General features: G+C 53.4%; 1 protein-coding gene across 10 annotated transcripts in view; it reads left to right on the top strand.

Annotated features, from left to right (window-relative positions):
- KIAA1109 (KIAA1109 ortholog) overlaps nucleotides 1–22313 on the top strand; it is a 115995-nt gene that overhangs the window by 77316 nt on the left and 16366 nt on the right. For 6 of the 10 annotated variants that reach the window (XM_045831175.1, XM_045831178.1, XM_045831179.1 and 3 more), the window contains 18 exons: nucleotides 194–362; nucleotides 1414–1625; nucleotides 2936–3134; nucleotides 5475–5534; nucleotides 6313–6539; nucleotides 7871–8074; nucleotides 8266–8396; nucleotides 9628–9751; nucleotides 11371–11480; nucleotides 12110–12200; nucleotides 12696–12758; nucleotides 15139–15380; nucleotides 15904–16119; nucleotides 17466–17643; nucleotides 18148–18346; nucleotides 19908–20069; nucleotides 20570–20709; nucleotides 21767–21968. In XM_045831175.1, coding sequence (XP_045687131.1) covers nucleotides 194–362; nucleotides 1414–1625; nucleotides 2936–3134; nucleotides 5475–5534; nucleotides 6313–6539; nucleotides 7871–8074; nucleotides 8266–8396; nucleotides 9628–9751; nucleotides 11371–11480; nucleotides 12110–12200; nucleotides 12696–12758; nucleotides 15139–15380; nucleotides 15904–16119; nucleotides 17466–17643; nucleotides 18148–18346; nucleotides 19908–20069; nucleotides 20570–20709; nucleotides 21767–21968 — 2929 coding nt within the window. The remainder of the gene's footprint in view (nucleotides 1–193; nucleotides 363–1413; nucleotides 1626–2935; nucleotides 3135–5474; nucleotides 5535–6312; nucleotides 6540–7870; nucleotides 8075–8265; nucleotides 8397–9627; nucleotides 9752–11370; nucleotides 11481–12109; nucleotides 12201–12695; nucleotides 12759–15138; nucleotides 15381–15903; nucleotides 16120–17465; nucleotides 17644–18147; nucleotides 18347–19907; nucleotides 20070–20569; nucleotides 20710–21766; nucleotides 21969–22313) is intronic. The other 4 variants (XM_045831181.1, XM_045831182.1, XM_045831180.1 and 1 more) reach the window with 4 other exon arrangements.

Raw genomic sequence — 22313 nt, 5'->3', positions numbered from 1 at the left:
GACTTTATAGTTACTTCTTAAATACCCACTCATGTTGTATATGAGGTTCGGGTATTTGTGGTATAAAATATAAATTGGGGAAAATGTACTATAGTTGTTTTGGTGCACAAAACCATTAATGTTGTTAAAAAACCCTTAGCCTCTTTTATTAAAACGTTTTTCATTATTGGCTCTTCTTGAACTTCTAATTTAGGTTTATGAGGAAGCTGGTTCTGATTTTCATCAAGTTGCCTATTTTAAAACGAGAATCGGATTGAGAAATGCCCTCCGAGAAGAAATCAGTGGGTCTTCGGACAGGGAGGCCGTGCTCATCACCCTGAACAGGCCGATCGTGTACGCGCAGCCCGTGGCCTTCGACAGAGGTGAGGCCCGGCAGGAGGGCGGTCCCGCTGGCGGTCCCCTGCAGCTCCCGGTGCAAGTGCTGGGAGGGACAGCTCGCTGTCCCCTGAAGCTGCGGTGTGGGCATCGCAGGAGGTCCTTGCTTGTTCCCTTCGGTTTTTAGAGTCACGTTACTTTGTAAAATTATTTGCTGAGATTTTGGTCTGGCAAACCAGTGCACTCGTTTGTTTGGTATCATCCTTATTGCTTGTTCTCTAACATTTATTGCTTTTTGGTCTAGAAGTGCAGTCTGAAGTCTCCTGTTCTCCCGGGACTCTCAGTACAGTGGGTGGAGCGGGGTGGACTCTGGGGCATTAGAGATCGTGTTCTAGGCCCCCAGGGGGCCTCAGCCCTGTCCTGAGCCACTTAGAGGGTCACCAGTTCTTCAGATTGGACTTGGAGCTAGGAGTTCACGGGGAGATGGGAAATGAGAGCTGCTCTCCCTTGCCTCTGCACCCCCGACCTGGAGCAGCCCCTGGCGTGGGCAGCCAGAACCAGCTCAGTATCTGCCAAACAGGGAGAGCCTGATGACGAGGGCGCACGAGCACAGGGGTCTCAGAGCATGCAGCAGCAGCAGCGTTCACAGAGGAAGATCGTGGGGACTGAGGCTGAACAGATGGGGGCCTAGTCAGTGCAGACTGGGCCACTGTTTGGGAGGCGTGTTTCAGAAGTAACAGAGAGCCATGTAGGAAGCCACTGAAGATTTAATTGGTGGCGGGCACTGGCTGCTTGTCTCTTGGCCGGGAAAGTGCCCGTGGGCGGTGTTGTGGGTAACATTTTATATTGCTGAATCAGTGAACGGACCTGGATTGCGTCTTCCTTCTGCCGTTTTGTAGTTGTCTGCTTCCTGCTTCCTTTTTTTCATTTGTCAAGCAGACTATATCCTCTTAGATTCTTTCTAATTCCAATGCGACAATTTCCTGCGAGTAATTTTACATTTGTCTATGGGAGTTTGCAGCTGTTGAGGTTTACTTGCTACACAGCTTTACGGCTTTGACTCCAACTTTGTTTCCACCCTGCCTTCATCGTGAACAGCGGTGCTGTTCTGGCTGAACTACAAGGCTGCCTACGACAACTGGAACGAGCAGCGGATGGCTCTGCATAAGGACATCCACATGGCCACGAAGGAGGTGGTGGACATGCTGCCCGGAATCCAGCAGACCTCCGCCCAGGCCTTCGGGACGCTCTTCCTGCAGCTCACGGTCAACGACCTGGGGATCTGCCTGCCAATCACAAACGCGGCACAGGTGCGGAACGAGCCAGGCAGTCCTCTGTCCTTTCTAGGGCCGTAGTGCGCCACGGTGCATTTGCCTAGGAGAACAGATTCTGATCTCAGCCTCGTAAACGGCAGGTACGGTTGAACTTCCCCGGGGACTCTTCATTCATTCGAACCCCCGAGATCTGTCTCTGGTGGCTCTGCTGGGCCTCTGGACAGGGATGACATTGACACCGTCTCAAAGCCCCTCATTCGACCTTGACCACTAAGCATCGTAGTTTTCAGAATATTTTTATTGTTCTTGTTTGTAACCAGAGAAGGCTTTGGCATACACTTGTTAACAAAATAGAAACAAAAGAACATTTAACAGTAGTAGTTAATAACATTTACTAATCTCATCTTAAATAGGGTGGGAAATTTCAAAGTGCTTTTAAACTGAAATTTAATGGTGATGAAACTTCCAAGTTACATGTGCACCTGGATAAAGCAAGAATTTTTTCTTCAGCCCTGGCTGGTGTGGCTCAGTGGATTGAGCGCAAGCCTGCAAACCAAAGAGTCGCTGGTTCGATTCCCAGTCAGGACACGTGCCTGGGTTGTGGGCCAGGTCCCCAGCGGAGGCACTGGAGAGGCAACCACATTAATGTTTCTCTCACTCTCTTTCTCCTTCCCCTCTCTAAAAATAAATAAGTAAAATTTTTAAACAAAAAGGACTTAAAAAAATAGAATCTTTTCTTCATAATTTGGGACCACTTCTCAGAAATACATATTTGCACACTCATGTGCCTGAGAGAGAAGAAGGCTATTAAAACCCTGTCAGACGAAGAAGTTGCAGTTACAACAAGAGCAGATGCCTATATTTTACTGTTATAATTTATCTCAAATAGCCTGTAAGCAGTTACTGAGTGAATTTATCCTCCAGTATTTTGTGTGGACAGCCGTGTTGAGAAAAGCTCTGGGTGGAGGACTGGCAACATGTGATACGTTTGGGTGTCAGGAGTTGAATGGCGGTGCTTCCACGGCACGTGGACAGGTCCCCAGAGGCTGCTCACACCCAGGCTGGTGATGCGCATGAGGATGAATGCTCCTCACAGCGAAATCAGAAGCTTGAGTTAGAAACGTAGACAATTAGCCTTTTGCAAGTTTATTTAAAAAATAGACATGGAAATGCATTTCACTTGAGCAAGCTAACTTTTACAAGTAGGCATCTTTCTCGGCTGCTCTTTAATGGAGCTTTCTGGGCTTGACCCTTCATGGGTTTTGGCTCTTACGAGCCCTACGAGACTCTCCAAATGTAAACAGCTGTCACCTTTTGTCTCGCTGCTTCCCTAACGCGCCCGGCAGTCCAATCACGCTGGGGACCTCGACGCTGGCTCTGCCCTGGTGCTGACCATCGAGAGCACCCTCATCACGGCCTGCTCCTCGGAGTCCCTGGTCAGCAAGGGGCACTTCAAAAACTTCTGTATCCGCTTCGCCGACGGCTTTGAGACATCGTGGGACGACTGGAAGCCGGAAGTCCGTGGGGACCTCGTGATGAATGCCTGTGAGTGTCGTCTGTTTTCTGTGCGCGGAGTGGGCCTTTGAAAAGTTAAGAAACAAAAACAAGAAACCACCACCTAATGTCTTCACCTGTGAAAGGATGCTCAGAGGTGGGAATATTATTGGGCTTTGTAAAAGGAGGGCTGTGTCTGTTTCAAAACACGGGAACATGTCGGTGGGAACTGCAGCCTTCTGCAGTGTCAGCCCGTGAGCCACGCAGCCCTTCTTGTTGACGGCTCGGCCTCGAGGGTGTGCTCGCTGCCTGGTCGCTCCTGCGCTGACTCCCAAGGGGGCAGGTAGAGCACCCGCCCTGGGGGTCTGCAGCGAAAGTGTGACGTGCAGTTCCTCACGTAACGCGGAAGAGCTGTTGTGGACAGCCAGGGGTGGGGAGCCAGCCCTCGCTGGCGCTGCCGTGCCCGTGAGCGAGCCCGCACGTCCGGGTGTGTGGGGCGCAAGGTGTGAACTGCGCGGACTCCTGCGATCCCGTAATACTCGACGCTGGGAGTAACCAAAGCTGTGCTCTTCTGCTGTTTTGACGGTGTCGGGGTTTATTTTATCTATTTTAATATTTTAAATATTATAGCAGGATTAATGAAGCATCATTAATCTTAATAACGAAGAAAAACTATATTTGAAGAAGGAAAGATTATGAACTTAAATTTCTTAGCCAGTAAGTATACTTAGATATAACTAACATGTAATACATTTTTTTAAAAAAGAGTTGAGGCCCTGACTGGTGTGGCTTAGTGAGTTGGCAACATTCCACAAAACAGAAGGTTACTGGTTCGATTCCCAGTCGGGCATATGCCTGGGTTGTGGGTTCGATCCCTGGTTGGGGCACGTACGAGAGGCCCTTGATTGATGTCTCTCTCTCATACCAGTGTGTCTCTCCCTCTCTCTCTTCTTCCCTTCTCTTCTTTCTATAAATAAATAAATGGAATCTTAAAAAAAAACAAAACAAAAATAAGAGTTGAGTATGGGGAAGAGAAATAAGAACAGTAGGAGCATGCCTGAGGATTTTTTTATACATCATTTTAACGTTCCACCCTAAGAAAAAGATGGTCTGGTCAAATTTCCTCTCTAATGGTTTTTTTGGGAAATACAGTGAAAATTAGAATGGCCAATCTAAGTTTTAGAATGTAGGAAGAGTCCAAAGGACTATGTGAGGAGATAGTAAATCTTAGATTCTTTTCATTAACACGAACTTGGGAAAATTACATATACGGTTCACTTCCTTTGAAAGACTGCAAGCTCTCTGTCAACACATGGGCAGCATTCGGTCACCAGAGGTTTGGAACTGTCACCCTGGACCCAGAAGGGGGCTTGGCCCCACTGGGGGATGTGTCTCTGCCGCAGAGACCGCGCCCCCTGGGCGGAGTCTCTGGGCTCCCGACCTCGCCTTCAGGGGACCTCGCCTTCAGGGGTCGGGGCTGCTCCTCAACAGCTTGCTGGCCCTCACTCCTTCTCCAGGCTCTGGGTTCTGTGAACTCACAGAATCTCTCATCTTTTTTTAAAAAACTTTAAGAGATCCTTTGACATTTAATGGAATAGGAAATTTCAAAAGTTTGTTACCCTCTTTTTACTTACTGTTTCTTCCTTTCACTTGGGCTCAATTATGTTACTCAGATTTCCAAAGGTTTTGTTTTCGTTCCAGCATTCTTAGATTCGAGGCGGTAACCTGGGCTTCTTTTGCTCCGAACTGTAACCGACTATGAGGGTTGACTGTAAGGGTGACTTGGGTGGTCTTTTCCCCTGAAACAAGATCTAGTTCTTTCTTTCTTTATAATTGTGTGCGAGGCACAGGTACCATATGGTTCAAAAATATAATTTAGATGTTAAAGTCATTGGCACGATCTTAAAAATAGAAACCATGTAATAGAAGTTGTTACTGAACAAATTGACCCTTTCTCCCAAAATGACGGGTCTGGGACCGTCTGCGTTTGGCAGCACGGCAGCAGCCACCTTTCTGCAGAGCGCTGCTCGCGCCCGCTGGCTCAGACTGTCACAGACTGTCACAGCACCCAGAGACTTGAGTGGGGCAGGGCAGGGGGCAGGGGCTGGTCAGCCAGATGTGGTCGCTCCGGCGAGGACGGCACAGGCAGAAGGTGGAGGCACAGCCACAGCTAAACGCCTGCCCTTACGGGTGAAACTCCAGGGATGGGAAGCCGATGCTGCCCGTCGTGGGAGGCAGCCCTGTTAGTCTCCAGGCTGGCAGCTGATGCCTAGAGACGCTCGTGGTCCTGGTTACGTTTGGGTGACAACCTTCTTTGGGTGAAAAGTTTCAGTACAGTATTTGACCTCCAGCGCACTTTCGTTGTCAACCGTTTTGGGTGCTTGTGTGCAGGTGTGGTTCCCGACGGCACCTACGAAGTGTGCTCCCGGACCGCGGGACAAGCGGCGGCTGGTAGGTCCACGTTTGTGTCACTCCTGCTCCTTGTTGGGCGGGGGAGCCCTGCCTTCATGCGTGTTTTCTGCCTGTACAGTGACTGGGGGGCGGGGGGAGGTCTGTGAACTGACGCTGGTGTTCCCCAAATTTTACACGTGTGTACTGATCACCAGCATGTTCTTATTTGACAACTGTAAATCAGACTTCTGCTCAGTACGCGATAGACCGCTCATGTTCAGGGAAGAGGAAGATAAACAAGGTATACTTTCTACTCTGTAGATTTAAGTTATAATAACGTAGTTAAGGCTCTGCAGTGTAATTAAACTATAGTGTGTGCTAAGTAGAATGAAATACAAAGTTCCAATCGCTATGGACAGGTACAGGAGGGAGAGGACGTTTCCAAATTTGGAAGGATACTAGGATCAGAGCCAGCTTCATGTCCCTGGGCCCCCGACGGGCACGCGGCTGCCAGCCACTCAGGGCCCGGCGCCCCCGACACGGGAAGACCGAGCTCTGCAGTCCAGGGCAGGGCTCTTGCTTCCCAGCACAGACCCTCACCGGGCTGATGATTCCATTGCTCTGGCTAATGACAGGGGAGCATGGCCACGGGCGCCCAGCCGTGGGGCAGGACGAGGGGCAGGGAGTCCCAGTCCCAGGAGCAGCTGCTGCTGCCCGAGGCAGCCTCGGGGCACCCTGAACAGTCGGGGCCATGGGGCCGTGGCCTGCTGCACGGGCCTCCGTCCGTTTGACCCCTGAAATGTAGAATTGCTTAAATGTCCCTTCTCTGTGCAAACAGAGAGCAGTAGCGCCGGAACCTGGACCCTCAACGTGCTGTGGAAGATGTGTGGGATTGACGTGCACATGGACCCCAACATCGGCAAGCGGCTGAACGCCCTGGGCAACACCCTGACCACCCTGACCGGCGAGGAGGACGTGGACGACATTGCCGACCTGAACTCCGTGAACATCGGCGACCTGTCGGACGAGGACGAAGTGGACACTATGTCTCCCACTGTCCACACTGTACGTAATCTCGCTCTTGGGCGTGCTTCGACCAGAGGCGGGGGTGCTGCTAACTCAGTGGTGTTTATTATATTGCAGTGGCTACTTGTGCAGGGAGGAAGGGAGTGGTGGTTCCTGTGTCCACAGTTCATGATATTGTTTTTAATGTCATAATATGAGGGGAGACCCCCCAAAAACCTGGAATTATCTTCTGGAGGGGGGCCCCTTTATTACAGGCTTCTCCTGCCCCGTGAGTGTTCTAGGAACCCATCTGTATCAGTGGACCAGCTGGTGTTGTTGTGAGAGGCTGTGTTGGGCTTCCGTGAATTTTTTTTATGACTCTTTCAACCTGGTTGCCCATTTCATGCTGGGTGGTTTACAAGCACGCCCACGCCTGCCCACCCCGCGCTGAGTGCTCAGCAGTTTCTGACCAAAACGACAGGACCCCCATGCCCCACCCTCCTGTTCACCCAGTCTCACCCCAAGTGACTTTTTCTCCCATGGGGATGAGAAAAGTCTCAGAGGGAAACGTTCTGCCTGTGTGGAAGAGGTGAAACCAGAAACGGCAGAAGCACTGAAAGGCAGCAAGGGTGACGCATTCAGAAACTGTTGGGAGCAGCGGGAACACTCCCAGTAGGTGTGTTACATCATCAGATGGGGGCATTTTGAAGGGGACTACAGTTTAAACGTGGAAGAATAAATACACCACTTTTAAATACGTATATTCCAGGTTTTTGGGGTCCCCTTTCATACTGTCTTTTAACTGAGTTCTTGTCTCATCATGACGTCTGTCCACCACCTTGTGCCTTGACCTGCAGGCGACACAGTGACAAACTGAAGTGCCGCCGATCCCTAGAGATGGAGAGTAGATTAGTGGTTTCCTTGGGCTGGGGGCGTGGGCGGACGGGGGGGCGTCGGGGGGCGGGGGCGTCGGGAGGGCCCCAGAGAGGCTGCCAGCAGCTTCGAGGCTCCATTCGCGCGCCCTGGAAACGTCCTGGGCTGACTGTGCTGATGGCGCACAGCCCTGAGAGTGTGTGGACCCACTGAGTGTGCCGTCGACGTGGGTGCGTTCTACGCGTGTGAGTTGTGTCTGAGTAAGGACGCTAAAAAAGGAAGCTGGAGAGCAGAGTGCACGCCCACAACATGTAGGCGTTTAAAAGATATATATCTCCATCTATGCTGTCCATTTTATGGTATCAGATTTTTTCATAGTTATAAAGACAGTTACTCTGCTTTGTTCTGGTTACTGACCATGAAACAACTTCAAGCTACTTCTAACTGTTGTATGATGAAGTACTTCTGTTCTTGGAAAGACGTCTTGCGAAGAGCTAACATTCCTGTGTGTCGCTCAGAGTTCAGACGGAAGCTCAGTCAGTGGAGACGGCCACAAGCTCACCTTCGGGCAGCGACTTGTAAACCACCTGCTGGGCCTGACGCCCCCGCAGCAGCAGCGCTATTCTGTCCCCGCAGAGTACCTGTGCGGCCCCGGGCCGCGGGTCCCCCCGCAGGCTAGCAAGGCCCACGTGAGAGTGTGCAGAGCTCACTCGTGGGGAAACGTAGGTGGCAACGAAGTGGGTTCCCGTGAAAACCCAGGGCTGCCAATCACTGGAGAACTCCAATCACCCCGCCTACTGTAGATGCCTCTGATTCTTGCATGCATCCTTGATTGGTGTCGGTCTGAGGTAGAGTAGATCCGCCGGGTGGCCGGAGGATGGCACCGACAGCCAGACGCGCTCTGACTTTGCAGGAAGCGGTTGAGTACCGGAGGCCAGGCGCGCCTTGCAGCCAGCCGGGGGACCTGCGGGGCAGGAAGCTGGTGAAGCGCATCGTGGACATCAGGGAGCTGAACGAGCAGGCCAAGGTCATCGATGATCTGAAGTAGGTGCCCCGGTGACCCACGGAGTGCACGCTCCCCGGCGACGGAGCCACCATTGGGTCTTAAGGGGGCTGCGGGGGGGGGGTGCTGGGCGTGGTGAAGGTGATGAGCACGGCCACTGCTGGCAGCTGCCTGAGGCCGCGCGTCCAGCAGGCACAGGGCCGGGCCCGAGCTCCTGGCCCCACGCCACCACGGCGCCTCGTTTCTGAGCGTGTGTGGCTGGCTTTGTGTCCCACATACGTGTTCCCACATATGCAAGGCCGCTTGCGTGTACCTTCACGTGCGAACGTGAATCTGTCCACCTGTCTTCGGGGACGTCAGTATTTTGGGAACCGACATTTCTGGCAGGGGAAACAAGCTGAGGGTTTCTCAGCATGCGCACCTGACACGTCGTCCCGGTTTGCTGTCCACAGCACCTCTGGGAGGTGGGGTGGCTTCGTGCAACCCTGCAGTGAAGAGGGCCAGCTGGGGGGCGGGATAGAGAGTGAGAGCGGGAGCCTGTGTGTCTGCACTCAGTGCCTGCCTGTCGGCCTGCCCGAGTCGGCCCCCCTCCAGCACTGGGGCGGGCGAGGGGAGGGCTGGGGAGGGGCGCCTGGCCGTAATCTGTTCTCTGTGTGTCCTGTCGGCCGGGTGGCGCTCGCCCGCTCGCTGAGGAGCACTCCATCCGCTGGGCTCTTCTCGGCAGCCTTGAACGTCCGCTTTCCCAGAGAGGGTCGCCACGCCTCGCCTCGTAGCTTCTGACCCCCCAACACCTGTCCCTGTGGTTCTCTTGAGTTCAAGGACTTGACACAAACAGATGCATTTTTGTGGTGAAAGGCGTGCCCTAAAGCTTGTCTGAAAATTAATAGTGATACTGTGATTCACACTTTCCTGTTGTTGACTCACGGTACAGCTTGAGTTTTGTCCTTGGGTGGAAAAAATGACTTGAAGCAAACATACACTTCCTCCCCTAAACCCTTCCTGAGGCTTAAGTTATATACAGGCAGGACCTGCTGCCAGTGTTTTTCTGCGGAGCGGTCCGCAGCCCCCAGGATGAGAGGGCCGCTCCCCGGAGCGTCGGAGCCGGGCCGGCATGGTCTGCCCAGTTCCACCGTTACCCTCCTGCAGGGTCTTGGCTTGTTCGTACGTGGTCTCTGATATTCTGGAAAGTGAAAGAACTAAGAAGGAGCAAGTAAAAATCAGCTTTAATTTTTAACCTCTTTACACTCACTGCCACATGTGTTTTGCACCCAGAAAACTAGGTGCTAGTGAAGGAACCATAAACCAAGAAATCCAGCGCTACCAGCAGCTGGAGTCCGTGGCTGTGAACGACATTCGGAGGGACGTGCGCAAGAAGTTACGGAGGTCCAGTATGCGGGTGAGTCCGCAGTTCCCGGAGTTGTATCGAAGCAGACTGTTTCTCACTTCCTGAACTTGACGATGGCACCTGTGCTGTTCTCTCCCTCCCTCCCTCTCTCCCTCCCTCCATTGCTGGTGACAGCACCGGCTGGCTCGTGCGCCCACACCTGCCGTGCCCCAGGCACTGTGTAGAGCACTGCACGTGGGACTGCCCTGGGAGGGGCTTGTGTCCTTGCCCATTGTAAGGATGAGGGAATGGAGACATGAGCCGGGGAGAGATGGGGTCACGTGACCACGGCCAGGCCCCAGCAGTCCCCACGGCGCCGGGAAGCAGACCCACGGCCTGTGCCCTCGGTCGGCGGGCTTGGTCTGCCTTTCTCGAAGTCGCCCTTTCTTTTCAGTCTCAACCTCAAGCGGGAATTCTCTTGCGACCTCCCTTCTACCCCGGCCTGTTCCGTTTCGTACGGCTCGCTCCACCTCTCAGAGATTTACTCCTGCTCTACCATGTGCTTGTTCGCTTGTCTGTGGTGGAGTGAGAGTCTCTTGACGAGCAAGTTATTTATCTTCGACCCCACTGGCCACCACATTCTCTGGAATTTAGTCCAATTGCTGAGCAGTTAAAATAAATACACAGCTATGCTACACACAGTAGAAAAAAATTCTAAAACTTGTTTGACTGGAAGTAGATTGCTTTGGGTCTTGTTAGTGGAAAACTTGCTTTTTACAAAAAGATAAACAGCAGAACCCTCCATGTCTTCGTCCCGGAGGAGGGTGCTGGGAGGCGCCCCTGGACATGAACACGCACACAGACCGAGGCAGCACCGCCGGGTGCGAGCGGGGGCGGGACAGGCCCAGCAGTGTTCGGCTGGGACTCTCTTCCCTTGGCCACCCCCGCGTCCCAGACAACCTAGCTGGAGTGTCGTTCTGAGTTACTGATTTCAGTGAAATCTGAACTCCAACCTGAGTTCTTCATCACTGGCTTCCGGTGTTCATAAACACGTAATCCTGCACACGGGTAATTAAAATAGTGCTTGCACAGTGTGCGTGTGGCCGCTCACACGCAGTCATGACTGGAAAACAGAACTAGGCGGGGAGGACGGGGGAGCGGGCGAAACCCGTGTCCCTAACGTGGGTCTCCCTCGGCGTCCCCCCAGCTGCCCGGCGCGGCCTCCTGCGCCACACGCCTCCGCCGTGCGCGTCCCTTTGCGCCACGGCTTCTGCTCTGCGCTTGGAGGCCCAGAGAGCGGTCCAGCCGCCGCTGCCTTCCCTGCCGCCATGGGGGGCTGTCCCAGCTGCCGGCGTGCGGGTGGGACTTGAGGGGCCTGGGGTTCCTTTCCTCTGTCCCTGTCATTCTCGCCTCCGTTTCACCGGGCTCCTCTCTTCCTACCTCCTCTCCCTGCGCTCACCCTGCTCCTGTCTTTCTCTCAGGCCCCCCCCACTCCGGTGGCTGATGAGTTCGCCGTGCCCTCAGACGTGCGTGCGGGCCGGAGCGCAGCGGCGGCCGAGGCCCCACTCCCACTGTCTGCGCCTGCGCCTGCCTGGGGAAGTGGCACCTCGGCTCGCCCGTGCTCCCCGACCTGGGGAGGCCGCACTGGCTCGCAGTGGTTTGCCCTCACCTCCTTCTCCCTGCTTCCCTAGGCTGCTTCCCTGAAGGACAAGTGGGGTTTGGGCTACAAACCGAGCTACAGCCGATCCAAGACCGTCTCTGCCTCTGGGAGGCCGCCTCTGAAGCGAACGGAAAGGGCCAGGTAACGTGCATTCCAGCCGGCGGCCCGGCCACCTGCAGCCTGAGCGAGGCCGCTGCTCCTGTGCAGCGGGGCACCAGCGCCACACACTCGGGAAAGCCAGGGCGGGCCTCGTGTTTCCCTCACCAGCAGTGCGCGCCTCCCGGGCGCCCTCAGATGCAGTTCAGCGAGGACGCTCGTTCCTGGAAAGCCACCATCCTGCGCTTTTCAGGAACGAAGTGCGTGGCTTGTCAGGCAGGACCGCGTGTGAACTTGCGGGCCGTCCGAGGAAGGGGGACGTGCCGAGTAGCAGCCGCTGCTCTGAGCTTGCCCTCTGAGAAAATGTGCGAGCTCACACACACTCAGTGTGTGGGTTTACGTGTTGAAGGAGAATGCTGTTTCACTAATAAATGAGTACTGGAAAGTAAAAATTATAAATTCCTTTTTAGAACATTTTGTGTCAGCAAAACATTCAGTGTTTTTTATGGGATACTAAAAGTTAAGAAATGCAATACCAAAACTTCAGTCTTCGGTTATGGTGAATGTTTAGAAATAGAGTGCAGTGTCACGAATCAGACTGTGATAAAGTCCAGGGATTTTTTTTTTTAAAAACGGGAGTGCTGATGTTTTGTAAGTTTACGTTTCACTCACAGTTCTCGAGCAGGAGACCCCGAGGAGCTCCCGGAAATCCGTGTGGACGCGGCATCTCCTGGGCCCCGCGTGACGTTCAGCATCCAGGACACAGTAAGCGAGGCCCTGGGTTAGATGCACGGGGCCAAGGGACCGCCCAGCTGTGAGGGCTCTGCGGTTTCAGGGTGCGAGTCCCGCCTGCAGCCTGCAGCCGGGCGGGGTCGGGGGGCGGGGGGGGGGGCTGTGATGGCCGGAGTGCTGGAGTGCCCTGAAAGCAGGGCGCCGCCCGCTGGCCGGCCAGTGTGCCGTGGAGAGTGCAGACCCCGCCGCGCGGTCCAGGCAGAGGTTCCGCTGGGCGTTCCCTGCCTGCGGCAGAGCCACACTGAACCAGGGCCTGCACACAGGTGCGACGCGGACTGCTTGGGCATTCCGTACTTCCGCACTTCAGGGTCAAATGTGTAAAGGTAACAGCAGAGGCCAGAAGGAAAAAAGTCAGCTTCAGAGTTGCAGCCCAATTTAATAGCATGTTAAAAATGGTTTGTTTTTTGCGTATTTGTTTATTTTAAACCACTTTTTGTGAGTTTTTATAAATTTTCTTATTATTTTAAGTTGAAAAAAACAGTGTGGGCAAGCACACCTGAGTCCAGCTGTCCCGGGGAAGGGTACTTTCAGGTACTTTTTAAGAACACCATAAATTCTGCTTTAAAACTAATTAACCACCTCGGAAATCATCTTTCTAAATGTCTTCCTCTCACTTCATGCTGAACTCAGACCTCAAAAATATTTCAGATAAAGGTTTAAAATTTTTTGAGTTACAGAGCTCTTGCATAAGTATATTTTAGTTTTATACTTCTTCATAGTTTAATACTTTCAATCTTCACAATTAAAAGGTTAAATCAACTCAACCAAGTTGTAAACCAAAAAATGCAGTTTTATTATAGTTATTTGTTAATCCTTAATACAAAATGAATATTTTCTTTAAAAAAATAGCTGACTGGTTCAAATTAAAATCAAACCTGTCACAAAACAACAAATTAATCATTGAATGTTATTTCTTTTGAGTCACTGGTATAAAAAAATGTATAAAAACTCCACTTAGAAAATTATTCTAATTTTTAAAATAGTATGGAAAATGTGCTATAGTCATAATTTATAAGTCAAAATAACCTTTATATGAGCTAGATATTTTCTCTAAATAAATCACAAAAGTAAAATTGAATTTTAAAACATACCTACATACTAGTTATATAAACCTTTGTCTAGAAATTGTCAAGTTACTTTTAAAAATTGCCACTTCTTCACATACACTTGGTTTCCCTTCCCAACTTTTAACCCTACACTCTCAATATACAGGGTCCAGCACAAATAACGCCCCCTTTTTTATTACAGAATCTTTTACCACAAAATCATAAGCATGTGATTCTGTAACATGACAGTATCACACTTAAGCACACTATGACATTTTAGGTGAAATGCTTAAATTGAAACTATACATTATTACACCCATATTATTACCTTGCCAACCACACTCAAACAGGCATTACTTCTGCTGGACCCTGTATTTCCCATAGTTGCACTGAATTTAGTTGAACTGAATTTTTTTAAATGTATGTGGCTTTTTAAGAAAGATCTTATTTATTTATTTTTAGACAGAGGAGAAGGGAATGAGAAAGAAAGGGAGAGAACCATCAGTGTGTGGTTGCTTCTCACACACCCCCTATTGGGGACCTGGCCTGCAATCCAGGCATGTGCCCTGACTGGGAATCGAACCAGCAACCCTTTGGTTTGCTGGTCAGCACTCAATCCACTGAGGCACACCAGCCAGGGCTGAATTTTGTTTTAAAACTAGTAGATTATAATAAATGAGCTTGATAAACCTATCCTTTTTCTAAAAATGAACTTGGAAATAAATCATTTACAGTGAATTGAGTGGAATCTACCAATTAAGTTTTTTAATGGATATAATTGACATGTAACATTGTATTAGTTTCAGCTGTGCAGCGTATGATTCAATATGTGTATATGCTGGGAAACGACTGATTCCTAAATGCATTGAGTCAAGCCCTACTTTTATGTAACAATGTATGCTGTTGGTAAAAATAGTATGTAAAATTATAAATTACAAAGTAAGTCATTAGGCATGGTTACATAAAAAATGAATGGAGAACAAAGGGATGTTTATCTGCATAAATTCTTACCACAGTTTTAAAAATTGAAGGTGCTCCGATAAATAAACTTTGATTTACTCTATGTACTAAACAACGTGTATCTTACAAAAAGTAAAGAAAAGGTGAATCCTGCGAATGCTTGAAGTTTTGAATTAGGAAAGTAGAACTGCGGTAGGAATCAAATAGTGGCAGCAGCAGAAGGTTGCTCACCTTGCACGGCAGACGGGACAGAGGCTTTCGGGGGGAGGGCCCTCCCCCGCCCCCCGGAGGGCAGGCAGGCAGCTCTCAGAGTCGGGGGTCCAGAGCAGGTCGTAGGCGGCTGTGTTTCTGCCGCCTCCTTGAACCACCGGTCGCAGTCCTCAGTGAGTGCCACGGTGCTGATACAAACTGTTCACCCTCCGGTGTAGGGTTCTTAAGTCTGAGTGACTGACGTGTCCCTTCCAGAAGCTCTGTGCTGTCTCCCACCGTCCGGCCCCGCCCGGACGGGACCCACTGCTGCTGCTGCGCTGCGTGGGGCGCCCCTCCGTGTCGCTGTGTTGCCGACGCTCCCCTGCCCGCTGATTGCAGCGGGTCCTCGTTTTCTCCGCTCTCCGCAGCATGTTTGACTTGTGCTTCCTACTAATGAGCACGGCGGCACACGCTTATCTGAGCACAGTTTCACTCTAGTGTTTCGCATGTCGGTGGTGTGACTTTCTGTGGTTTGACCTTCCGCTTCCTTCCTTGCTGTGCCGGTGTGTGCGTTCGCAAAGCTGACCTTTCTTTCCGTTCAGAGTGAGGAAATCCGACTCTGGGACAATTTTTAAATGCTTAAACGTGTGTCGTCTTGTTTTAATCGAGAAGTTCTCGATTTGAACCTGATCCACGTTTCCTCTTTTTACGCTCAGTTTCCCGAGGAGACAGAACTGGACCTTCTGTCGGTCACCATCGACGGCCCCTCCCACTACTCGCCCAGCAGCGAGGGGTCCTGCTCCGCGTTCCGTGCCCCCCGGGCGCCAGGCTTCTCCCCCGGCGCTGCCTTCCAGCCTGAGGACGGCCGGCGGGACGACAGCTTGTCTTCTACGAGCGACGACTCCGAGAAGGACGAAGACCACGAGAAGGAAAGGTTTTACATCTACAGGAAACCCTCGTGAGTACCCTTCAGTTTTCAGGTCCTCGGGTGACGTCTGTGAGTCTAGGACTGAGCTTGAAGCATCGCGTGCCACTGTTCACGGGAAAGACTTGCCGTGTGCGAGCGCAGCGAGACCGAGAGATGTGCGCGGGGCTTGCCGGTGCGACACGGCTCCGCGGGGCACGGGCTGTTCTCCTTTCCCTGTGCCTCTGTCCCCTAACCCGATCGCAGAAGACCTGCCGCGTTTGCAAAACGCCGTGTCCTCCCCGACGTGGAGGTGGTGCCCGCAGGCACCTGCAGCTGCCCCCGCGGCGGAGACCGCGCCCGCGTCCTAGCGCACGGCTGGGCGCACGGTGCCCACTCTCAGCGCGTGGGTGTGGAGTGAAACGGGCTCCGTCACACTCGGGAGACGCTTCAGTTGGTGTGGACTTGTGAGACAGAGCAGTCTCCTCACAGACTGCGGCTCGCACGCACGCTGGAGGGCAGTGTGTGCGCACTGCTCCCGCTCTGCTCTGGGCGGTGACAGTTGTTCTCGCCGCAGACACACGTCGCGCAAGAAGGCCACGGGCTTCGCTGCCGTCCACCAGCTGTTCACGGAGCGCTGGCCCACGGCCCCCGCCAACCGGAGCCTCAGCGGCACAGCCTCGGAGAGGAACATCGACTTTGAACTCGACATACGGGTGGAAATCGACAGCGGGAAGTGCGTGCTGCACCCGACCACCCTCCTGCAGGAGCACGACGACATGGGCCTGAGGAGGTGAGGGGCCGCCCGGAACAGGGCGCGTGCGGTCTCACCAGAGGGGGGCGCTGTTGGCGCGGTGTTCGCAGACTGGCCCCCACCCCGCAGTGCGGTGTGGAGAGCAGACTCGGTCACGGTTCAGTGTCCGAGGGGTCGCTTGGGTAGCACACTGCTTCTGTAGACCAGCGTGTGATGTTTTTTGGCGACTGGAAGTGGGTGTCTGTTTTAGATTCTAGGGAATTCTTTAGTTAAAACAGTTACCCCTTTGGGTTCCCCTTGAAGCCAGCGTGAGTCTCTCCGCTGGCCTCTGCCCCTGCAGCACGCCTTCTGTCTTAGAGAGCAGGCCGCCCTCAGGAGGGTCCGGTGACTGACCGCTGTGGTGGACCCGCGGGACACGAGCACGGGGGGCCGTGGCCCGCGGGGCCTGCGTGTGCTGGGCGTCACCCCGGGCACACCTGCGGCTTCGCTGTCTGCCCTCACCAGTAGCAGCCGGCGCTGCGCACAGGCGGGATGTTAGGCTATTTTCCCGTCAGACCTTTGGTTCGCTCTTCTTTCCCGATCTGGCAGGGAATTAGAAGAAGAAGATCGCGGTTGGGCGGGTGGGTGGGAGCGCGGGTGGGACCAGAGGGGAGGCTCGCGGACCGGGAAGCCGGGAGACCGGCGGTGGGCTCCAACCCCGTGCGCTCACCTCCCGTGCTCACCCGCGGTGTTCCGTGAGGGAGGTCTTCTCAGGGTCTGCTTGTGGAAGGCGGCTCTTCTCCTTTCTCAGCCCTCACCCGGGCCATGCCCGCTGACCCCAGGGGGAGGGCGACGGAGGGAGGGAGGGAGGGAGGGTGAGAGGGCAAGGACACAGGCATCCATCAGTCGCCTCCCAAACACCCCAACCGAGACTCAAACCCATGACCTTTCGGTTCATGTATTGATGCTCCAGCCGACGGAGCCACACCAGCAAGGGCCGAGGAGGCTTTTATAAAATCACGAGATAAAAGTGAAATTCTTGCAAAGGTGGTAGCAATGGTAAAAAAACAAGACCGTTTATTTTGGGTTGAACTCTAATAAACCACAGTAGCTCGCTGGTACCCACTGTTTTACCTCTGTAAGGGGCGGCTTCCTTGCCTCAGCCTCTGTGCGCAGTGGGATGGGCATGAGCGCAGTGAGAGGCAAGGTCACGGCCGCAGGACAGAACCGGCGCCGGGCGAGGGGTCAGCCGGTTCAGCCAGACACCCCGAACAGATTTCCCGTCTCGACTTCATCGTTGAGCGAGATGACATTCCATTCACCGTGTAAATGACAGTTTGATTTTAAACAAAAAGAAGGGAGGGGAGTGTCATTTTTAAAAAGATAAAACACTTCTCTGTTTCTAGGAGCTACGACAGAAGCTCCAGGAGTTTAGATCAAGATTCCCCTTCAAAGAAGAAGTTTCAAACGAACTATGCCTCTACCACCCACTTGATGACGAGCAAGAAAGTGCCGTCGTCGCTGCAGACCAAGCCGAGCGACCTGGAGACCACGGTCTTCTACATCCCTGGCGTGGACGTGAAGGTGCCGACCTGGGGGTCCGTCCAGGGTGCGGGGTCCCGTCCCGGGGGCTGCGTCTGCTTCCTCCCGCCCAGGCTCTTCCCCGCCGGTGGCGTGCAAGTGGGGCATCCGAGGTTCCTCTGGATCGCTTGAGCATCTGTCTCTGTGGTGCACTGTCGCTGCTCCGAGACAGCTTTTGCCACGAAGTTTGAGCAGAAACTTCATCTTATGTTTTATGCATTGACAGTTAGAACATGTTTACCAAGCCTTGCCTACTGCAATGCTATTAAACAACTAGTTTTTAGGTTCTAGAGCTGTGGAATCCTAGAATGCTAAGCTAGAAATAACTTTAAATACCACTGGGGTGACCTTTTCAGTTTTGGAAAAGCGAGAAAGCTAAGAAGCGCCAGGGTCCCAGAGCCGACCTGTGACCCCAGGGCCTGGCTCTTCCTTCCACTCTCCTCCTGCACCTCCTCTCTCTCTCGTGGGCGTGGCTGTAACTTCGAAAGGTTCTTCTTCCCCATGCAGCTGCATTACAACTCCAAGACGCTGAAGACCGAGTCGCCCAACGCCTCCAGAGGGTCGTCCTTGCCCAGAACGCTCTCGAAAGAGTCCAAGCTCTCCGGTATGAGAGATAGCGCCGCCTCTCCTCCTCCTCCTCTGCCCTGCACTGTCCAGAGCAAGACTAACACCTTACTTCCTCCCCAGCCCCCACCTCTCCCCTCAGGTACTGATGGGAACGTGCCCGGCTCTTGCTTTCTCTGTGGCTTACTGTGTCGTTGTCGTCACCTCCTTGCTCTGCTGAGACTTGCAGGCTCGCGGGTTTAAGGGAAGAGGAAATGGACTTGATAGTGGCGGCACCGGGTTCACAGATGGGAGTGCGAGCCAGCTGCTCTGGCCTGTTTTTCAGACTGGCACTACCTTAAGAGTATCAGTTGTTAAAGTAAACTTAGTGTATGAAACACTTAGTTTTTTTAACTCTGCATATTTAGAAACAGTTCTCTGTAGTTCCAGTTTGGAAGTGGTGGTCTAGACGGAAACATCAGACTTACACAAGACGGGGCGCACTGGTGCGGCCACATTCATTATCTGTTATTGCACGACAAATTGTCCAGAGCCGGGTTGCGTCTAACCTCAAACCCGGCGTCTGTGGATCACAACCTCAGGAGCAGTGTGGCTGGGTGAATCCGACCTCGCTGTCCTTCCCGAAGCTGCTGCCAAGCTTGGGCGAGGGCTGTGCCACCTGAATGCATGCCTGGGCCTGGGGCAGCTGCTTCCGCCGGGTCCCAGGGCACGCGGCCGCGAGCTGTGCCCTGCCCCCGTGGGCCTCTCCTCCGGACCGGGGAGTCTTCCGGAGGAGTCCCTGGCTGAAGCAGCCGTATCTTGTATGGCTTAGCCTCAAGCCACGTGTCATCCCTTCCACAATACCCCTTGGCCCTGCAGCCCAGCCCCACCCAGAGTGGGGGTGGGGGGAGCCACGTCCAGATGCGGATGCCGGACCAGGACGCCGGGGCCGTTCTGCAGTCCGGGTACCGCACGGCGTGAACAGTGTCCTGCCTGCATGGAATTTCCAAAACAGGGAATGTCAGAGTGGACAGTGACTATCTGAAACAGGGTCGTCTGGGAGATGGAACTTGATACATAAATCTTTTCAAGTGACCTGTGATCATGATGATAATGCCAGTCTTTTTATATAATTTTCAGTTGACAAGGCACATCTAACATCTGTGCCCACTGAGTGCAGGACAGCCATTATTATTCCCCTTTGATACGTGAGGGAAGTGAAGGCTCACAGAGGTTGAATTTACTTCCCAGGTTTACAAAACTAGCATGTGTTGTCATAGCTGCAACCCTAAGGCAAAGTTAGCTGCGTCTGCGGTAGCCACTGAGCTCGCCCTGCTGAGGTGGGAGTCCGGGCTGGGGAGGAGGCGCGAGGGGCAGCCCACGCAGGGACCAGTCACAGGCGTGCGCGCGCTGGGAGGAGCACGAACAGAGGGAAGCCTGAGAAGAGGGGCGTTTTTCTTCACTTGCCACCAAAGACTGTCAGCCACAGTTCTCTGTATTGAAGACCTGACCCGAATCCGTGGGCTGGAGCAGGTGGCAGTAACTCGCTATCTGCGCATGCGCCACCTGTGTGTGCTGATGCTAACGCGTCGTGTCTGTCAGCCGCTCTCCGTATTGCGTTCTCGTGTGGTTGTGACTGCGTCGCTGGACTGCGTGTGCCTCGGACATCTCGGGAGGGCGCCGTGTGTTGTGTTAAGCTCACCCCGCATCTGTCGCTGCCCTAGCCAAGGGGAAGGGAAGCGGAGGCGTGAAGACGGCCAAGCTGTACGCCTGGGTCGCCCTGCAGTCGCTGCCGGAGGAGATGGTCATCAGCCCCTGCCTGCTGGACTTCCTGGAGAAGGCCCTGGAGACCATCCCCATCACCCCCGTTGAGAGGAATCACACAAGTGAGCACCCCCCTCCCCGTTCGCTCCCCGTCACGCACACTTTGGGGCCCCAGGACTTAGAAGGATTGTGTGGTCATTTATTATTACTTAGTACACAACTTTGGCATTGTCTGCTATTACCTAACGTATTCAGTGATAACATAAAAGAATTACGGAGCTGAAAACGAACTTGAGGGGTCAGCTAGTCCTCATTCACAAGTAAACCAACCAGGTCCTGGCGAGGGTGCGGGGTCCCCCCATGGCCACACTGAGCTCACGACAGCCCCCTCCTGAGGTCCTGAGGCGGCTCTTCGCTGGCAGTCCTGGAGGGCGGAGGCAAAGCTGTCACTGCTTTGTGGTGTTCGGTGGCCCCGTGGGGGGCGGGCTTGGGGGTGGAGCAGAGGCTTGGGGACCGAAGAGGGGCTCGAGGGGCCGCAGAAGCAAACTGGCGGCGTGCTCACAGCCCTGAGTGCAGGGCCGGCCGGTCCTGACGGCCAGACTGAAGCTGGGCCTTCCCACAGCGGTCAGCTCCCAGGATGAGGACATGGGGCACTTCGACATCCCAGAGCCCATGGAGGAGTCCACGGCGTCGCTGGTGTCGTCCTCCACGTCTGCGTACTCCTCCTTCCCCGTGGACGTCGTGGTGTACGTCCGCGTGCAGGTGGGCGCCGCTTCCTTCCCTCGGGCTGAGAGGGAAGCGTCTTTCCTGCGGTCCCCTGGCTTCTCCCACGCGGTCCCCTGGCTTCTCCCACGCGGTCTTTCCCGGGGCTCACGGACCTTTGGGCGCACCGTGGCTGCGAGGCGCCCGGCACCTTGGGGAAGCACCTGTGCAGCTTCTTGTGTGTACTTTTCTGCCAAGGAGGGTTTTCAAAATCTAGATCTCACACCTGTGTGGCGAAAACAAAAGCGTGTGAGTTCAAATCCCGCTTCAGCATGGACATCTTTTTCAGAATGGCCTGTGCGTTCCTTGCCCCGCTGCCTGGGGCAGAGGGCAAGTGCAGGGGAGACAGGAAGTCGCGGCAGTGCCTCTGAGAGTTTTGCTACGGGTCATGTGACTGCTCTTTGCTCTTTCACTTTAAAATGCAGTCCCGTCAGAGCCCTTGGGGAGCGTAAGTCAGCCTCTGACGGAGCCCATTTGGCTAGAGGATTTGAAAACTGCTCGTTGGTAAACTGGAGGGTTTCGTTCACCCTCACTCGGAATCGTACCCTCCGTCTCCGGAATAAAAGAAGCGGTGGCGGTCAGTGCCCTGTGCGGGCTGCTCTCTGCAGCGGCTGCTTGGCCAGAAGCGCTTCCTCCTGGTGCTTTGCATGGCTTCCCAGGGTCTCCTGAAACGTGTAACGGCGGAGCACTTGAGAGCTTATGAAACTTTAATTCATGCAAGTCTTTTAAAATTTTAGCATAAGGGAAAGTACTTCCTAGACTTGATTACGAACAAGTGTCTTTAATGGTCTGAATGATCTAAATACCTAAATATCTATCACTCAGCAGTAGCTCTTCAAATACTTAGATGTTTAAAAACGATCCCATTATGTTAATACATTGCTGCATGTCCCATGGGTCTGTTTGCCAAAGCTGGTACGTTAAACACAGAGTCCTTTTTTTTTATGTGTCAGCCAGTTGGCATCTGTGGACTGAAAGGGAAATGTAGTTTTTGGAACCCGCGGTGAGCTTGTCTAACCTGGAGCCCTTTTCTCCCCTTTGGCTGTCTGCGCTGCAGCCCTCCCAGATCAAGTTCAGCTGCTTGCCAGTGTCCAGAGTGGAATGCATGCTGAAGCTGCCATCCCTGGACTTGGTGTTCTCCTCAAACCGGGGAGAGCTGGAGACTTTAGGGACCATGTGTCCAGCTGAGACTTTGTCCCCTGGAAGCACCACCTCCCAGGGTGGGGCGAAGGCCTCTGCAGGCAAGACGGGAACCCCAGGTAAAGCAGCCTTCCTCTGCCCTGTCCGTGCGGAGCCGAGGGCTGCTCAGCGCTGGCACGGATGGTCTCGTGGTGTTTGTGTTGACAGCGTACCGGGGATTAGCCTGTCCACCCACGGAAAGTTCAGCCATGGGGACGCCTGGTCTCTAAGAGAGAGGATCCATAACTTTCTGCATTTCGAGGGGGGGCTTATCAGTGGGGGTTCTTCTACTTTTTCTATTTATGTTCAATATTATTTTGTATTAGTTTCAGGTATACAGCAGAGTGGTTAGTCAGTCACATACTGCTTTCCAAAGCGATTCCGCCAGTATTTTAAGTGCCCACCTGGACCCATACGTGGTTGTT

Source organism: Phyllostomus hastatus, unplaced genomic scaffold (assembly GCF_019186645.2).
Source record: "Phyllostomus hastatus isolate PE091 unplaced genomic scaffold, TTU_PhHast_1.1 phas_contig_159, whole genome shotgun sequence".
Classification (NCBI taxonomy): Eukaryota; Metazoa; Chordata; class Mammalia; order Chiroptera; family Phyllostomidae; genus Phyllostomus; species Phyllostomus hastatus.
The sequence above is the reverse complement of the archived record's forward strand: the minus strand, read 5'-3'. Positions and strand labels throughout refer to the sequence as shown.